We start from the raw sequence: 17,817 nt of genomic DNA on the forward strand, positions 1-17,817 counted from the left end.
TGCCAAACAAATTATAGAAATAATATATTTAATTGCTAGCCAGTATCTTAATTTTTGTACCCACACAGACACCTCACAAAGTCCTAACTATCAAAATCAAACAGCAAATTATATTTTGAAGGTTTATTCTACTAGATAGGAAAAATCTTCTACTACAGATAAAAAATAAATCTAATTCAGTTTCTCCACCTCTTTCAAGTATCCATCCTCCCAATTTCCATAAAATGGGGACATTTATAGTTAAGACAAACACTTCTTTTCCCTAAAACATATTTGCCAATACTCTAAAGGAATAAAAAAAATTAACAAAAATTAGCAGCTTTGACCATTTCAAAATAATTTATTTTAAATTATCTTAGGAGAAGATGAGAAAAACATTATTTTAAGGCTCATAATTAAGTATGCAATACTGGGAGAAAAGCACAATTCCAACCTGAAACACAAATAGCAAATACACAATTCACTGTCATATCAATGAAGGTATATGTGACTACCAATTAATGCCTGTTTACTGCTCAATGCGCTTGGTGGTCATGGAGAAGTGCAAAAGAGAAATTTTTTACCAAGGTCAAGGGAGGGACCTTGTCCTTGCTGAATTGGATTTTCAAACCTAAAGTCATATGCCACATGTGGTCAGGATAGGCTGACAGTGACATTTGTCCTCCTAACACATTTCTTAGTACAGAGGACCACACTAGCAAATATGTGACTCACCAACTCTGCTGGTACAAATCAAATGTTTGCTGGTATATACTTACTGGTGAATACCAGCTAAAAAATGTGCTGGTTAAGACTATGCCTCACATATCTTTGTGTCCCTCTCAACACTCAACAGTGGTTTGCACAAAGTAGACCCTTAATAAAAAGTGGCTGAATTAAAATAAATGCTACTTACATATACACTGCTAGAGGATTCAAGTTGAGTTAGCAATGATCTACCTCCCTTGCCCTTTTTACAATGCCAATAAGAGGTCCTTTTTAACCACAATGTTAACCAAATAGCTAAGAATTTTGAAACTTTCAACACTGTACACAGAATTCCTAGCTAACTGTATAAATAACAAATATCCTAACCATTAGAATGGCCAAAAAAAAATATGCATCACTCAACAAAGGCCATGGGTACAGAAACAACCTATTTCATAAGGATAAACCAAAGGGAATCTTTGTTCATAACCACATACTTCCACTCAGTCTAGGCCTACCATCTTGCCAGCTTCACTGTCAGCACTGAGAACTAGGTAAAAGTAAGTGGATGGATGACAAGCGTGATCTTTCATTACTATGGTGAGTCCAGTTTTCTCTTGACCATAGAATTCTCATAGATCTTCACATCATGTGCATGCCATTTTTAAGCAAGCTAAGACATAATGTTAGTCCTCTGGTTGCTGAAGTAGTATCAGCAGCCTTTAGCCACACCCGAGGTGTTTGTGTAGCCATGTTTCATCTTCCTTGAGGAAGGGTCTAGAAATGGTGACCTCAACATGATCTGAATCACATTAAATAAGCCTCCTTTACCAGATTATGAAGTCTAGAAGGCTGGACCTCCACAGTAAAGTTAAATGTTATTACCTACGGTACAGAAATATTAAGTCATGTTACTAAAAGAAAACCATAAAAAATTAAGGTTAAAGGGTTTAAATTTAGTCCTACCTCTCTCTGTCAATAGAATCCATTCTTCTTTGTCATTGTTCCATAGGACAATGGAACACAAAAGGGATAAAAAAGAATGGTATTGGTCGGTGTCCTTGAAGTGTCCAGGTATGTAATCAAAAGCATCACCCAGAGAGAAATCAGACCTCTGGATGAAAGCTCAGAGACAAGCCTTAGTTAGAGCCAAAACAAAACAGGACACAAGGCAAATGTTTCATTCTTCCTGTTTGAACTAGATTCTGAAGTGTAATCAGAAGAAAACTCTCATCAGAATGAACTCTAAGCCTCAGTGTTTTACCCTGCAGTGGATTTATGCGATGCCCCCAAAGCCACTTGTGGTGTGGGGAAAAGTTCTTGAACAGACAGTGAGAGCAGCAATAACTCCTTCTGGACGAACTTACTATAAAGATCAGATCTCTTAAATGAAAACTCGATAAAACTCCTTTTTTAAATCACAGTTAATTTGAATATTTTTTTGGGAGGGGGAGTAAAGACTAGCTCAATTCTGGTACTACCAAACGTCAATTTTCAATTACTAACAATTCCTTTTTATTTTTGTGATCCATCTTTCTGTCCCTAATTCCCCCAACCATCTTTTCATTAAAAATAGATCATGAAAATGTATAGTGAAATCCCTAAGGCCAATTTTGAAACTCCAGAATAAAACTTACAAGTAGAAGAATCAATAATTAGGACGGGGAAGGGGGTTGGGGGAGCACCCAGTGAGTCATGCATCTTTCACAGGGAAAGTGAAAATCAACGGCAAGACGTTAAAGCTATGTCAAGAAACACAATTTTCTTTTAAAACACACAGAAATAATAGTTACCATGATTTACAAATCATCAAAAATTCAATATTTTCTACGAGCTGGATGACTAACTTTTAAAAGTTCTGGAAAAAACAAAATCAAACTGTTCTGTTATTTTTAATCAGTCAGAAATGTTCTTCTATCACAGACAAATACAGTTATTTATTTCTTGCATATAGATGGGTGTTTTGGCTCCTTGTGCTTTCCATCCAAAAGGAACTGGGGAGAAATCCTTGATGGGACCTCATTTTCAGCAAGGTATATTATAAAGTAATGCCAAGTGAGCTTTCAAAATTAATCCTTGGTTCTGCTTGACTCTTTATGAAAAGTACTATAAGTTTAACGATGCTGTTGTGAAGTCACTCAAATATGGTCTGTTAAGATCTAGATTTCAACCCACAATCTATCTACATATATGCACCTTAAGTATGACAACTGTATGAAAACAGTCTCCAAAATAAAGATGGCGAGTGAGATAAAAAGCGACCCATCTTCCTCAATCTTGCATCTTAAAGGGAAGGGAGTAGGGAGTGGGAGGAGTCCCTGTTGCTTTTCCATCATCTCAAGAAGACTGGATGGCCTCATGCATAGTCTTCCACAGACTGCCTGCAGCCCAGGGCCCTTCAGACCGACCCTTCTCAGCTCTGGGAAGAAGAAGCATATCCTTGTAGACCTTCTGCTCATTTGTGGGATGTCTTCTCAAGTTCTGGGAGTTTTTTGACCAGGGCCTGATGGTTCATGTTGATGCTAGCTAGGAGTCCCCCTTCATTGCCATCGGAGCCAGTGTAACTTATCTCTTCACCGCTCAAGGTGGTCATATGACCCCCAAGAGCTTTGAGGAGGGCATTGCCAGCACAAATATCCCATTTTTTAATATATGTCACGTGGATATAGATATCAGCTTTTTCTTGGTTCTCATCAGGCACATCCAAGAGGGATAAAACTTTGTAACCTAAAGAGTAAAACATGCAGAGTTTAGGTTACTGTTTACTATAAGTGGCTTGTATTTTGAAAGTGTGTACTCGACACTCGACCTAAATAATAGGATTATTATTATATTATTAATTATTAATATCACTTTAAATACTGATAATTATGCTTAGTGATGTTTAGAGTTTAAATTATGATTAGACTCCTGTAGTTCTGATTTAAAGTTTTTTTTTTTTCCCTTGCAGTTATTTTCAACAGAATGGTATGTTCACATGGACATAAAGACTAAGTAAATTACTAAACCACTTTTTTCACTCAGAAACTTCGGAAAATTTTACTTGAAAGCTATAGTTGAAAAAAAAATTTTTTTAACTGCATCATGACCCCCCACCCCCGATTCTCCTAATTTATAATCCTTGTTTTTACCTCTACTTTTTTTTACTGAGCTTGGACCCCAAGGAGGGCTACTCATTTCAACAACCCACCCATTAACTTCCAAGAATCCACCACTCTCCTCTCTTTCTTCCTGCGTCTTGCTAATGCCCAGTGCTGGATATTTACCTTCTCTTGCTTCTGCAAGTCATGAAAGTCTCTCAGTTACAGAGGTATGCTTTGTAACCAACCTCAAGTAGTTCCTCACTGCTGATAAGTAATTCTTTTATTTATCACTAACTGATTAGCTTTCCTACACTCCATAGTGCTTATCCCAATCCTTCTCTCCCCTTAGGCCTTGTCAGAGAATCTGAACTCTGCCACATAATAGGTCTGTAACTTAAGTGCATATCACATAACTTCTGTGCCTCAGTTTCCCTATCCTCAAAAAAGAACATAACCTCACAAGATTGATGTGATGATCAAAAGAGGTTCAGTAAAGTGCTTTGTAAATATTTAGATTTAGAGCTATATGGGATACCAGTGATCCTCCAATTAAAATTCCTAGGTGGGGCAGTAGATAGAGTGTTGAGTCTAGAGTAAGGAAGACTCATCTTCCTGAGTTCAAATCTGGCCTCAGACCCTTAATTAGCTGGGTGACTCTGGACAAATCACTTAACTCTGTTTGCCTCAGTTTCTTCATCTGTAAAATGAATTGGAGAAGGAAATGGCACACTATTCCAATATCTCTAAGAAAACCCCAAATGGGGTCACAAAGAGTTGGATATGACTGAAAAACGACTGAACAACAACTGAAAATTGAAAATCTCCATCTCATTTTGTAGATGAAGAAACTGATAGAATAGGAGAAATGAAATTTTTAGCCCTATATTCTTATAGGTCGTATCAAAGCCAATCAAAATTCAGGTCCTCTGATTCCAAATTTCATTGTCTTTCCAATAAACCAAGTTGAATCATTTACCTAAGAAACTTTTCATTTTAGACTGTTAGCACTACACCAATATATTTGAAGTCTAATCTCTAAACAAGCATTACTGCACATATTTAAGAAACCAAGTCTAAAGTGGAAAAACAAGTATACCCATGATTCAAGAATTAAACCATACTTTCTTTCTATATCCTCTTCTCCATTCTCCTATCCTCACTTAAGGATATGGGAAAAAAAATTAAAAGCACAGCTAAGTCCCTATTAGTGCAAATAAAGAATTCCTAAAGTGGCCATATATATTTAAATTCACACCATTCAAAGTCATAATTATTTACAAAACGATAACTGGTTCAAACCCAAAGGAAATATGAAGTGGAAATCTGAGCAACTTTCAATCACTTCAGGGGATTCGTTATTTGCATTAATTGGGATCTTGTTGCACTGATCATTTTAAAAAGGACAGCAGAACATTCACCTTTAATACTCTCCCCACTTCCCAGATACAAGAGAAAGACTGCTGCTCTCCTGGTTCAAGATTTGACTACATCTGCAATGTTTTTGTTTCGTAAACACTACTGCATATTAATATGTTAAAAAGTAACCTTCCTTAATGGCTTCAAGTTATCATTACAGAACATTTAATCCAACCTCTTTATTTTATGAACAAAAATCATCGTTCCTTGGGTACAGTGAACTCCCCTTAAAGATATAGCAAAAATTTTAAAAAGCAGATATAAATATTCTTGAACCACCTACTATATGCAAGGTGCTATGAGGATATAGAAAAAAAAAATTTAGATGAAGTTTTTGGCCCCAAGGAGCTCCAACCTAACTGGGCAAACAAGACCCACGCATAAACTCACTTCCATATTTCAAACTGGCAAAGTATCAGATTTTGGCTCAGTGAAAGGAAAACCTTCCTAACAATTAGAAACACTTCAAAGTGACAGATGGTAGCTTACTTCTCCTCACTACAAGTCTTCAAGCCAAGGCTGGATGACCATTTCCAGGCTCCTGGAGAGGGGATTCTCCCTCATATGTGCATTGGACTAAACGACCTTTGAGGATCCTTCTGACCGAGATAAAGCCCTAAGTATGTGTAACTGAGTCAGATCGCAGATAAGGTAGGCAATAATAACATACCTGCACCACCTGCAGGTATGATTGTAGTCTGATTCCCAAACGTCTGAAGAGCCACTTGTTTAACTGTTCCTGAATGGGAGCGAGACACGATGATCCTTGGTGTCTTCTCATTGTAGGAAGTACGAGCTTTCACATTGGATCCACCATCCACCATTGCCCAAGCTATAAAGGAAATTTATCATCCATTACCAACTTTGGAAGATGTCCAGGTCTTTGAAACTAGAAGTTATTCTTTAGTGTCACAAACATCTCTAAATGATTAAAAAACCATCCCCTCCCAGAAAAGAATCCTCTGCAATGACATTTAATTAAAATAAGCAAAAACAATTGCATATGACTAATTTACAAAATTGCTATTTCTCTTTATTCTTGATTTATATTTTGCTATTGTAGCTAAACTATTCTAAAACTTCAGAATATATGTCTGAATTTCTATAATTTCAGAAAATGTTCTCTCCCACTCCCAAGGAGTGTCAAAAGGTAACTTTTAAAATGCACATGTGAAACTGTTTTCCCCTCAAAAGATAATTTGAATCATGAGTGTATACATATAAACATGTACATAGCGTATATGTATATGCATGTATGTGTGTTTATTTATGTGTGCTCATATGTTTTTTTCCCTCTGAAATACATCTAATTAGGGCAAAAGTGGCATTCCTACAGCACAATTTGTGGCTAAGCAGCACAATTCTCTACTTGGCTTTAAATATATCAACATAATCAAAGAGTTACCTGGATGAGATTGTTTTTGTTTTTCCTTTTTGGAAATAAACATAAAAACCATATAAACCTAGATCTTTGACCATGGATCTATAGAAGAAGTCTTTGTTTGAGGGCTGTAATAGAACCAATATCTACCAAGGTATCTCCCCCTCCCCATAACCACCCCAAACAAGGGTTACGCTAGTTTTCCCTAAAAGACAACAAAGCTATCCCTAATTGCCCCCTGAAATTCCTATGGCCATACTAACATGACTTGCTGGTTATGTAAGGTAATAAAAAAGACCCAAGTATTTTAATACTTGGCAGATGTCTCAATATATGACTAGCCACCACCCTGCTAACCAGACACATTTCCATAAAGAGGTAAGTGTGTGTATGGGTGGTTGTAGTGGGGAACTACCCCAATTAAATCCTAATATATCCTCATTGAATATTTCTTTCTATGCTACAATTAAGCAAACCCTCTTTTAACTGTTCAATGATCTATGAGTGACTTAGTTTGTCCCAATATCAAATATGAATTAAATGGTTGCTGGCCTAAGCCAAGCTTGCCTTCTCTATCTCTATAACAATATTAAAAAAAAAATTACAACTAGGTATATTAATTAAATTGTTCTCCAATACCCCAATCAAGTGACAATTATGGCTATGGAACGAAGAAATCCATTTTCCATGTTATTCCTGGATGAAAAGGTGGAGATTGTGCAACAAATTCCCAAACTTAGAGACATTAAAAGAATTAAATAGAAACATATTCAAAACATGAAACAATTTAAAACAAAAACCTAACAGTAAACATTTGCTCCTACAGTTACTATATCTTGGGGGGGAGGAGGGGGGAAGAACAGTAATAACAATAAAAACAAAACAAAAACCCCCCAGATCCCTTTAGAAAAGAAAAAAAAAAGCACATATGCACTTCAGTTAGAGCATGTTTTATTTACTAAGAAAAGAATTTGCAATACAGTTTCTCTAGAGGTCAGTATTGTGTAAGGGAAAGAAAATCTTTATCTATTTTAGTACTAAATATTCCATATCAGAGAATTTCAAATCAAAAATCTGTTACCTTTATTTTGTGAAAATTGCATGTTTAAATAAATATATGTACAAATATGTTTTTTTAATCAGTTATAAGTTTCACGAGCAGAATTGTTCAAAATTTTAAAAGGTACAATGTGACCACCACCCAATGACAACTTAATAAAAATTAATGGTGATATAATGGTGATGATGAAAACAGCAGCTACAAAACATACTTTTAGCTTTATAGGTTATAACCCTAACCCTAATAGTTCTTGCTAGGAGTGCAAAAAAGCCATTTCGTTATGGACATTGGAATTTCAACACTATCTACCGGGCATGGTATTTGGTATTACATGGAATTGCCTTGCAATTTTTTGTCTTTTTAAGTATCTATACTTGTCCATGCAAGGGTTTATATATTCTTACGCTAAGTACTAAATTTTCAGACTCTTATTACAGTGCTACAATCTATTTGGTTTGGTTACCACGTTAACTAAGCTACAGAGACAAGATCTAGAGGGTGGCAAAAATGGGCCAGAAAACGGAACTCAGAAGCAAAAGTTAAAGCACTCAGCACTGACTGGTGGGGAGAGAATTCTAAAGGGAGTTTTTTTTTTTTACATATATTAAGGCTTTGTGAGAGAAATACTGAGCAGTTCAAACTTTGTGATACAGCACATAGTGCCCAATAATGATGATGGTATTAATAACAGCTATACTTTATGCAGTGCTTTAAGATTTTCAAAGCATCTAGATTAACTGATAGACCATTCCATATGTGCCCCACATTCCCTCTGCTTCTTATTTACAATATGTTCTCGGCAAGTCCTTTTTTCAGAGAGGTTATAAAAGTAGAACTGGTTCAAATGACCACGAATTTCTTATTGGTGGAGTCTTAACTCACTGAGATTTTACTGTAATATACAGTTATCTTAAAAGGTAAAGTATGGCTACCAATGCTTCATGAATTAATGAGTTAATAGATATTGATGGAACCTGAACCAGAGGGAGAGGGCTTCAGTTAAAGTAGGATGGATTTCTACTTTGTACTTTCTTTGTTTGGTTTAAGAGGAACACTACTTCTCAGCCCAGTTAAATGCTGAAATGGGAATATTTTATAGTTCATGCCCTTGGAGATACTTAAAAAGAGAAAAGATAGTTCCCTGATGAAGAGAGTTTAGATGAAGAGAATTTAGATATTTTTTTGGGTAAGGCACCCAGGTCCAATAGACTCACAGGGTCCCTTGACCTCATGAGGGGAGTATAAAGAACTATGATTTCATTCGGGTTTGAAAAAAATCCTCTCTCTTCCCACCCAAACAACCTTCATGCACAGCAGCTGTCTATAACTTACTGCCTGGGAGAGAGGTCTATGGGACACTGATAGATTATATAACTTGCCCACATCTACAGGGCTGGCACATATAAGAAGGACACAAATGCACTGGAGAAATAAACAAGAAGGCTGAAATAAACTAACCACAAGTCCCATGGTAACTGATTTTATCCATCAGGAAAAGGACTAGCTTCTAATCTTTGCACATCACTCCACTGTTTGTGATATTTAGCTTGTGATCACCTGGGACCTGGCAAGGTCTTTTCTTCTGAATATTTATTTATAGTCATCTTTTATTTGTACTGCTGTTTATTCATGTGTGATGGAAATGTATTCAGTGCATATTTAATATATTCTTTTTTAAATGTTGTTAAGTATATCATCACTTGTGTCTCATTACACTTTATTTTGTAAAATTATTTAAAAAAAAATTTTCAGGATCATTCTGAATTTTTATTATCCTGCATTCCATAGTCTTAAAAAACCCACTTAATTTAGGATTTGAACTAGAAGAGCTCAAAGGTCCCTTTCAACTCTAAATCTATGTTCCTGTAATCAAGAATATCACACATGGGACACCCAATCAAGGACTAACTAAAATCAAGACATGGTAAATGCTTTACTTCCCTCTCATATGTGTGTTTTATCACTATCACAGAGGCAGATTAAATCAGTCCAGCATGATTTATAAGCAATAATAACTAGCATTTACATAGCACTTTGAAGGTCTGCAAAAGCGTTTTACAAATATCATCTCATTTGATCCTCAAAACAAACCTGGGAGATAGAAGCTATTATGATACCCATTTTATAGATGAGGAAACTGAGGCAAGATGTTATCATTACCCCCCTCAATTTACAGATGAGGAAACTGAGGCAGCAGAGGTTAAGTGCTTTCCTTGCTCATGGTCATATAGCTAGTAAATTATCTGAAGCCACATCTGAACTCAGATCTTCCCAATTCCAGGAATGGGGCTCTATCCACTACACTGCACTGGCTAGGTGCTATGCAACCACCATAAAAGTTTGATGCCTCTGACTGGAGAAATCTACAGACCAAGGATCTGGAATACCCAAGACTCTTTCAGGAGGTCTATAAAGTCAAAACTATTTTCACAGTAATACTAAGATATTTTAATTTCTAGTAATGGTATATTGATAGATATAATCCACATGAACAAAAGCTTTTTGCAAGGGATGGGGTCTTCAATAATTTTTAAGAGTGTGAAGGGGTCCTGAGACCAAAAGGTCTGACAACTGCTTATCTAAATTATAGTACAGTTAGGCATCTAGAGAAGTGGACAATGGCCAACCCCAAAGGGGGATTACAGAAGTATCCATGTCAATTTGGAATGAGGTCCCCAGTGGAATATGTACTTGACCCTCTCCTGTTAAACATGTTTATCAATGACCTGAATGAAGGCAAAGATGGCATACTTGTCAAATATAAGGATAATGCAAAAGTGGGAGGGACAGCTAATATGGAAGAACAGGATTAGGATCTGAAAAAATTCCCAATCATAAATATCTCAGAATAATAAGGAACCTCAAAGGCCATTCTGATTCTTCATGGCTTTTGTCCCAACCTGTGCTTTCATTTTTTATTATTACTATTATTATTGTAAAAGGAACTTCTGTGAGCAAACTCTCCCTAGAGCAAAATATATCAGGAACTTATTTAAGGCAACTTGTGTCCTTCAGGATTGCCTGAGGCACCGAGAGATTAAATGACTAGCTCAGGGTCAGGCACAGAGCCAATACTTGTCCAGGGCGGTAGGGAAGATCTCCTCTCCATTATTAGCAACAAGTGTTCAGTTTGCCCCTGCTGGAAAACAGACAGTGCAGTGAAATGTTTCCTCCTTAGCAATCTCATTCCAGCTCTAATTGATAGCATGACTTTGCTTATATAGAACCTCCATTGGCCTTGTGACAACTTCTACCCATTGTTCTCAATTCATTTGGCCCTTTCATCTCTCCCATGTGACAGCCCTTCTTATATTTTAAGACAGCTATCATGTTCCCCTTAAGTGTTTTCTTCAGACTAAACAATCCAAGCAATTCCTCAACCAATTCATTCATTCAATCAACAAGCTTCTATTAAGTGCTTATTACATCCCACATGCTATGTTTGGCACTGGGGAATAAAGACCAAAATTAAAGAATCTTCACCTTCAAAGAATTTATATTCTATTGGGGGAAGGGGAGACACAACATAGACATAAAAATGTAGATATACAATAAACAGAATATCTGGAGATAAGATACTTGTAATTGGGGGGATCAGAACTGGCTTCCTATAGGAGGTAGCCTTACAGTATCAGCTCAAGACTTCAGGTGAGCTCTGAAGAAGGTTACGGATCCTCTAAGGCAACAGTGAGGATTGAAGGCATACAGAAAATGGCAAAGTAGCATTGGTGAGAGATGGAATGCCATGCACAGGAAGTACCAGTGATAACAAAGACGTCTGTATTTTATCATAGATAGTAAGGAACCACCGGAATTTCTAAGTAGGAGAGTGACATAGATCTGTGCTTTAGATAAATCACTTTGGTAGCTGTGAAGTAGACTGATTAAAGAGGGAAGGGACTTTAGGCATGGAGACCATTTTGAAGGGTATGAAAGTTGTCAGGTCTGAGAGGCAGTGATAAAGGTTTAAACTCAAGGAGTGGCTGTATGAGTGAAGAGAGACACAGATCAAAAAAATGCTTCAAAAGTACAATTTGCAAGATGTAGCAACTGGTTGGTTAGGTGGAGTGAGGGAGAGTGAAGAGTCAAGGAGGACACCTAGGTTCTGAACCTAGGTGAATGAAAGATTGTGAAGTTCAGAACAGAAATCACTAAGAAGGGATGGTTTGGGGCAGGGGTGGGGAACCTGCAGCCTCAAGGCCACATGTGTCCCTCTAGGTCCTCAAGTACAATACCTCGAGGACCTAGAGGGACACATGTGACCTCGAGGCTGTAGGTTCCCCACCGCTGGTTTGGGGAAAAGATAATTATTTCTATTTTGGTCAAGAGTTTGAGATGCCTGTAAGTTGGTCATAATGGTCTGGAGAGTTAAAGAGAAAGACTTGGGCCAGATATATAGATCTGTGAGTTCTCCGCAGAAAGTAGACAGTGTTTGGACAGTGTTTGAAGGGCTGCACACGTGTGAACTTTTCATGCTTCTAACCTTCATCCTCACAGCTCATCAGTACCCTCTGCCCCTCTGATTGGAGGGCAAAGTTAGGAGCTCCTCCCAGAACCTCCACATAAGGAGGACACCCAGGCCAGCCACATTTCATTTTCTATCCAGCTGCACAACTCTAAATTTCTCCCATATGCCCCTGATCCAGGTATCTCTCCAACACCGCCCCCCCAACACAGCTTTTTAGCTTCCTTCTGTGTGTTGTCTCCATCCGTTAGATTACAAGCTTCTTGAGGGAAGAAACTATCTTTTTCCCCCCATATTTATCTTCCCAGTGCTTAGCACAGGGCCTGGCACATAGGTGTTTAATAAATGTTTACTGACTTAGTGTCCCATAAGCCAGTACATGTCAGAGATGGGACTTCAGCTCACATCCTCCTGATTCCAAGGTCAGCTTCCTACCCACTATACTATGGTACTTCCCATTTTATCAGACAGTTGCCATTTTCCTTAAAGTGACAGTTATAGCCACCATCTCCAGAACTCTTATACCCTCAGAAATGATGGGCCAAGAGAAGCTGACATGCTTTCTGTTCCTGTCACTTTCAGAACATCCCTTTCCAGCCTGATCCCTCACCAACCTCTCCTGTGTACTTCCTTCCTTCCATTTCTTCATTTATTCCAGATTTTGGTCACAAGTTACCTATTGGCTTACAAGCTGACTTTGTTTTCTTCCTTTCAGTTCCTGGCTCACAGTCATCTTCTTTAAACTCTACATTTTTATAAAAAAGAGAAAAGGACCCACAAGTACAAAAATATTTATAGCAGCTCTCTTTGTGGTGGCAGGGAATTGGAAATTGAGGGGATGCCCATCAGTTGGGGAATGGCTGAACAACAAAGACTTACATGAACTGGTGCTGAGTTAAGTGGGCAGAAACAGGAGAACATTATACACAATAACAGCAACACTGTGCGAAAATCAACTCTAATAGACTTAGCTCTTCTGAGCAATGCAATGATCTAAGACCATTCCAAAAGACTCTTGATGGAAAATGCTATCCACACCCAGAGAAAACTATAGAGTCTAAATGCAGATCGGAGTATATCATTTTCTCTTTTTTTGTTTGCTTTTTGTTTTTTTCTTTATTGTGGTTTTTCCCTTTTGTTCTGATTCTTCTTTCACAACATGACTAATGTGGAAATATGTTTAATATGATCATACATGTATGGCTTATATCAGATTACATGCCATCTTAGGGAGGAGGGAGTGGAGGGAGGGGAAAAAATTTAGAATTCAAAATCTTGTAAAAGTGAATGTTGAAAATGAAAAATAATTAATTAAAAAAAGAAACAAAACACTTTGCACTCTTATGTGGAGCCCTCAACAAATGTTGGCCACTCTGATCTCCCAATTTATTGATCAACAACTGGCCTTTTCACTCCATCTCATTTATTGGGTAGTTCTATCTTGGATCTCATATTATCCATAACTGTGTTCCTGATCTCAGAAATTCCTGAGTATAACCTCCTATCCTGCCAATTCTCCCTGAGCTTCCCTGTACTGGAACCTCTTCTTTATCTTTACTGCAACCCTTCTTACCATTACCTACTCTCCTAATCAATCACTCCCTTTCTCTAGCCTCCTTCTCCTCCCTCCATAGACTTCACCTTATAGTTAACCAGTTTGACTGCACACTGATCTCTGCCCTCAAATTTCTTGCCACTTTACTGTAAGGAATACAGTGTCCTCCTCCAACCATTAAATGAGGAAGCCTTGAGAAAACTTTAAAGAAAAAAAAAAAAACAAACAAACCAGGAAAGCTGAGTCACTCTGTCAAAAGACCAGCAGTAACAGCCTCTTTTCCGACCAGAAAGAAATCTGAATATTAGCTAGCCTCCAAGTCCATAGGAGTGTTCCTTCCTCCTACTATCATGAATCAGCACTAATTCCGAAGTTGAAGTTCCTTAGCTCTTTCCCCCAATTCATGGTCCTGCCAGACCCTGATAAAAACACTACAAAAACTCAGAAAACTTTACTGATTTGGAGGGAGGAGCCCCATTGCCTCTCTGTCCCTAGTGAGAGGCAATTCAACTGGACCAACAGGGCCCATTGGACGTGTTTCCATCATTCTCCCTGACTGTCCTGCATTCTGTGAGTAGCTATCATAGATAAAGGTTTGCTTCACTGTCTTATTGTGAACTTTATGTTCCCTTTCACTGGAATTTGGCAGATTCTGAACCTTAAGCCTTTATTAAAACCCTTATATGATTGCCACTCATGTCTTCCTAAACCGTAACTCTGAGTTATTCCTACAATCTGCCTTCTGTGTTCCTATTCATGTGCTGATGAACACTATTTCTTCAGGAGCTTGGCATGTCATTAATTGCTCCCCTCTGTCCCTCCATCTTCAAGGCATCCTTATCTACTACCTCCTCTGTTGCCTACAAACATACCCAAGTCTCTCTCATCCTAAAGAAAAAACAAAGACACAACAAAAACTTCACTTGATTATGTCATCATCTCCTCAATACATTATCCTTTGTACAGCCAAATGCCTAGAAAAAAATAAAAAGGCATCACTTCCTTTTCTTCCTTTCAACCAATTAATTCAATATTTTGTTGCAATCTGACTTCCAACTCTACCATTTGATTTTAAAGTATATTATTAAACCCAGAAGATGTTTTTCCCCAATAAAAACTATCTGATTTTATAAGAAGTCAATAAAATGTGATTAATGACATTTGTTTTACCAAGATTTGCTTAAAAAATATTTCATTAAAGGAAAGATAACTAACTGTATTTGGAAGTAATGTAACTGTGTTTTTTGAAGCAATTTTTACGTTAAGACAAATGAGGCTTCTCCTCCATTACTCCAAGTTATTTCAGTTTTGTTTTATCTGTAAGACCTTGTGCACAGCACATAACTCACAACAGTTCTGACTAAGTCAATCATGATTCCCAAATTTCAAACAATTTTTAGTGATAATGATGTCTGTAACTATGTTGTCATTTGTCCCCTATGTGCCCAATATTTAGTCATTATGAAAAAAATATTTTAATGTAGGGAAGGTACAAACACGCCTCATCTTCATTATGTCTCAGCTTCCCCTTATATAAAAATTAGAACAATGATACTTTTCAGAGCTCTGAGGAATCATAAGAATAATAGAGAGAGACAGTAGAGGGAAGTGAGAGCACCCTATACTGAGGGTATAAATATTAATATTTATTAAGCACCTATTATATGGTGCCAGGAATGGAAATACAAACAATAAAGAATGAAACAATGTTTATACCCAAGGAGCTACATTCTTAACAGCGGAGACAAAAAGTATAATAGAATATTCTAGTCATACTAGACTATACATATTAAAATACACTATATCTTTGGAGAAGTTATTTAACCTACCTATGTTGAACCTTCTACCCTCACAGGGTTCTTCGGAGGAATATTTGAGATGTGAAATGTGCCTTGCAAACTGTATTATGCAACAGCATTATTGGTAGGAGATAATGAACAAAATATATGCATTACCACCTAAAAGGAAGGTTGATATTATGATGGAAGAATACAGCTAGGTACCTACAGGTCAACTGGATACTCTGTCATATACAGAAACATCTTTATCTATCTCTCCAGGGCAACTAGGTGACACAGTGGATAGAGCACTGCCCTTGCAATCAGGAAGACTTTCCTAAGTTCAAATCCAGCCTCAAACACTCACCTGATGGGTGACTCTGGCCAAGTCACTTAACCCTGTTTCCTTTAGTTCCTCGTCTATAAAATGAGCTAGAGAAGGAAACAGCAAACCACTCCAGTATCTTTGCCAAGAAAACTCCAAATGGAGTCACGAAGAGTTGGACATGACAGAAAACAACAAAACCTATCTTTTTATCTCTACCTGGATCTAGATAGAGATAAATATAATAGAAGCAAGTAGCCTCCTACTCAGGAAGTTCTAGATTCAGTCCTGACTCTGGCACATATGATGGGCTGTGTGAGCCTGGGCACAGTTACTTAACCATTCTATGCCCCGGTACCTCAATAAGGTTGTATAAACGTCAGCACAATTAATGCAAATTGGCAAAATCTGCGTTAGTAAAGGACATTCTCCTTACTGGTAGCAACCCCTGCACCAATGAAATTACCTATCCAGTTTAAAAAAAAAATGAAAAGAAGAGAAAATGGAAAAATAGATAGTAATGTAGTAAAACTCGGGGTGTATTAATCTGTTTACATATATCTAGCTCATTATTGACCACGGGCAATTGTAAATTATTTGTGATAAAGGAAGAGAGAAGAGGCATAAAAACTATTAAAATGTAATTCTGAGTTGGCTTTGAAATAGCAGGATATACATTCAGTTTAATGCACATACATCCTCAGGCACCCATACTCATGCTCTTGGCCTCTCTGTCAGTAGTCGCAGCCCAATCTGGAAAATAGGACCTTTCAAGCAATGAACTAAGTCTGAAGCTCAATATTCACTGAGCACTTGGTGGAAGTTTGGTATGAACTTACTGCTACAAACATCAGCTTCATTGATATGGTTAACAGAATGAAACAATGCAGCAGGACAAAAGAGTACCTGTATATGCAGAGAATGGCTTATGTATTACTCCCAGTACTGGTTTACCATTGACAGCTACACACACCATTGTAGTGACGTATTTCCGAAGATCCTCTATATGGAATAGAAAAAAAAAATACCAGGGTTAAAGTCGCGAAATATAAATCCAGAATCCAGATCAGCTTTCAAAATAAAAAGTGATATGAAATGGTTTCGTGGGGCAAGTCTGCCCTAAAATAGATGGAGCCTTACCACAGAATGAGCCCCTTGCAAATATAAAGTAAATTCTAGTTTTCATCAATCCACTCCTGTGGAAGATTATTTCTTACATAACGTCTATTTCCAATGTACTTTATCCAAATGAATATGTTCTTTTTGCATTTCAACTATCTTGCCTTTCAAAGTGCCTGGAAGGTCAAGCTTTTCAAAGCTTCCACTGTGAATCATTCTGTGAATCTCCAAGGTCATGAATGCACATGAAATAAATTCTGGATTCATAGGAAATATAAGGGAATGGAGTATTTCTTTTAATCGAATTTTCGTGTCAAACCAAAAAACAATTTGTTTAGAATCTTAGATGAACATAATCAATACACTTCTGGCCCAAAATATATTAAAAACAACAAATCAGCATATCAATAAACATAGCATTAAATTAACACATTAAATATAATCTTTTCGATGGCTCGGAACGCAGCAACCTTACAATTAAAAAGGATCTTAGAGATTATCTTTAAGAGATCAAACCTTCCATTTTACAGATGAGGAACCTGAAGGGATGTGATTTGCCCAAGGTCACTCAGGGAGCAGCAGGGACAGGGCATCAGGGTCATCACTGTGAATGCTAAATATCAAATCTCACTGTCTTAGATACACTGGAGTTGTAAAAGTTCCATGATATTAGGCTGAATCTAATTTTTAGTCAATCCCTAATAATTTGTTTTCCTCAAATTTGCCTCTTTCTTCCTGAAAACAGAGCATAATCAAAAAGTTGTCCTAGTCAACTGAAGATATATTTAGTTGTGTTTTGTACTTAAGATTATCCTACAAAGAAGTAAAAATTACTTAGTAAATATTAATGAAATACATTCTATCTCACCAGACCTGCATGAATTCTATCACAGGGCACAGAAAAACATTCAAATGTCTCACAAGGTACCAGAAGAAGGCAAAACTTCA

At 37.2% G+C, this 17,817-nt stretch overlaps 1 protein-coding gene across 1 annotated transcript in view; it reads right to left on the bottom strand.

Moving 5' to 3' along the window:
- Positions 1–320: 320 nt before the first annotated feature.
- The window catches only part of LOC114054058 (inositol monophosphatase 3), a 56,147-nt gene continuing 38,650 nt past the window's right edge, over positions 321–17,817 (bottom strand). The window contains exons 3-5 of the mRNA XM_027877126.1: positions 16,657–16,752; positions 5,857–6,018; positions 321–3,414 (exon numbers count right to left, since the gene is read on the bottom strand). Of these exons, the coding sequence (XP_027732927.1) occupies positions 3,143–3,414; positions 5,857–6,018; positions 16,657–16,752 (530 nt within the window). The 3' untranslated portion in view covers positions 321–3,142. The remainder of the gene's footprint in view (positions 3,415–5,856; positions 6,019–16,656; positions 16,753–17,817) is intronic.

This window comes from Vombatus ursinus, unplaced genomic scaffold, assembly GCF_900497805.2.
Source record: "Vombatus ursinus unplaced genomic scaffold, bare-nosed wombat genome assembly UNPS02014812.1, whole genome shotgun sequence".
Classification (NCBI taxonomy): Eukaryota; Metazoa; Chordata; class Mammalia; order Diprotodontia; family Vombatidae; genus Vombatus; species Vombatus ursinus.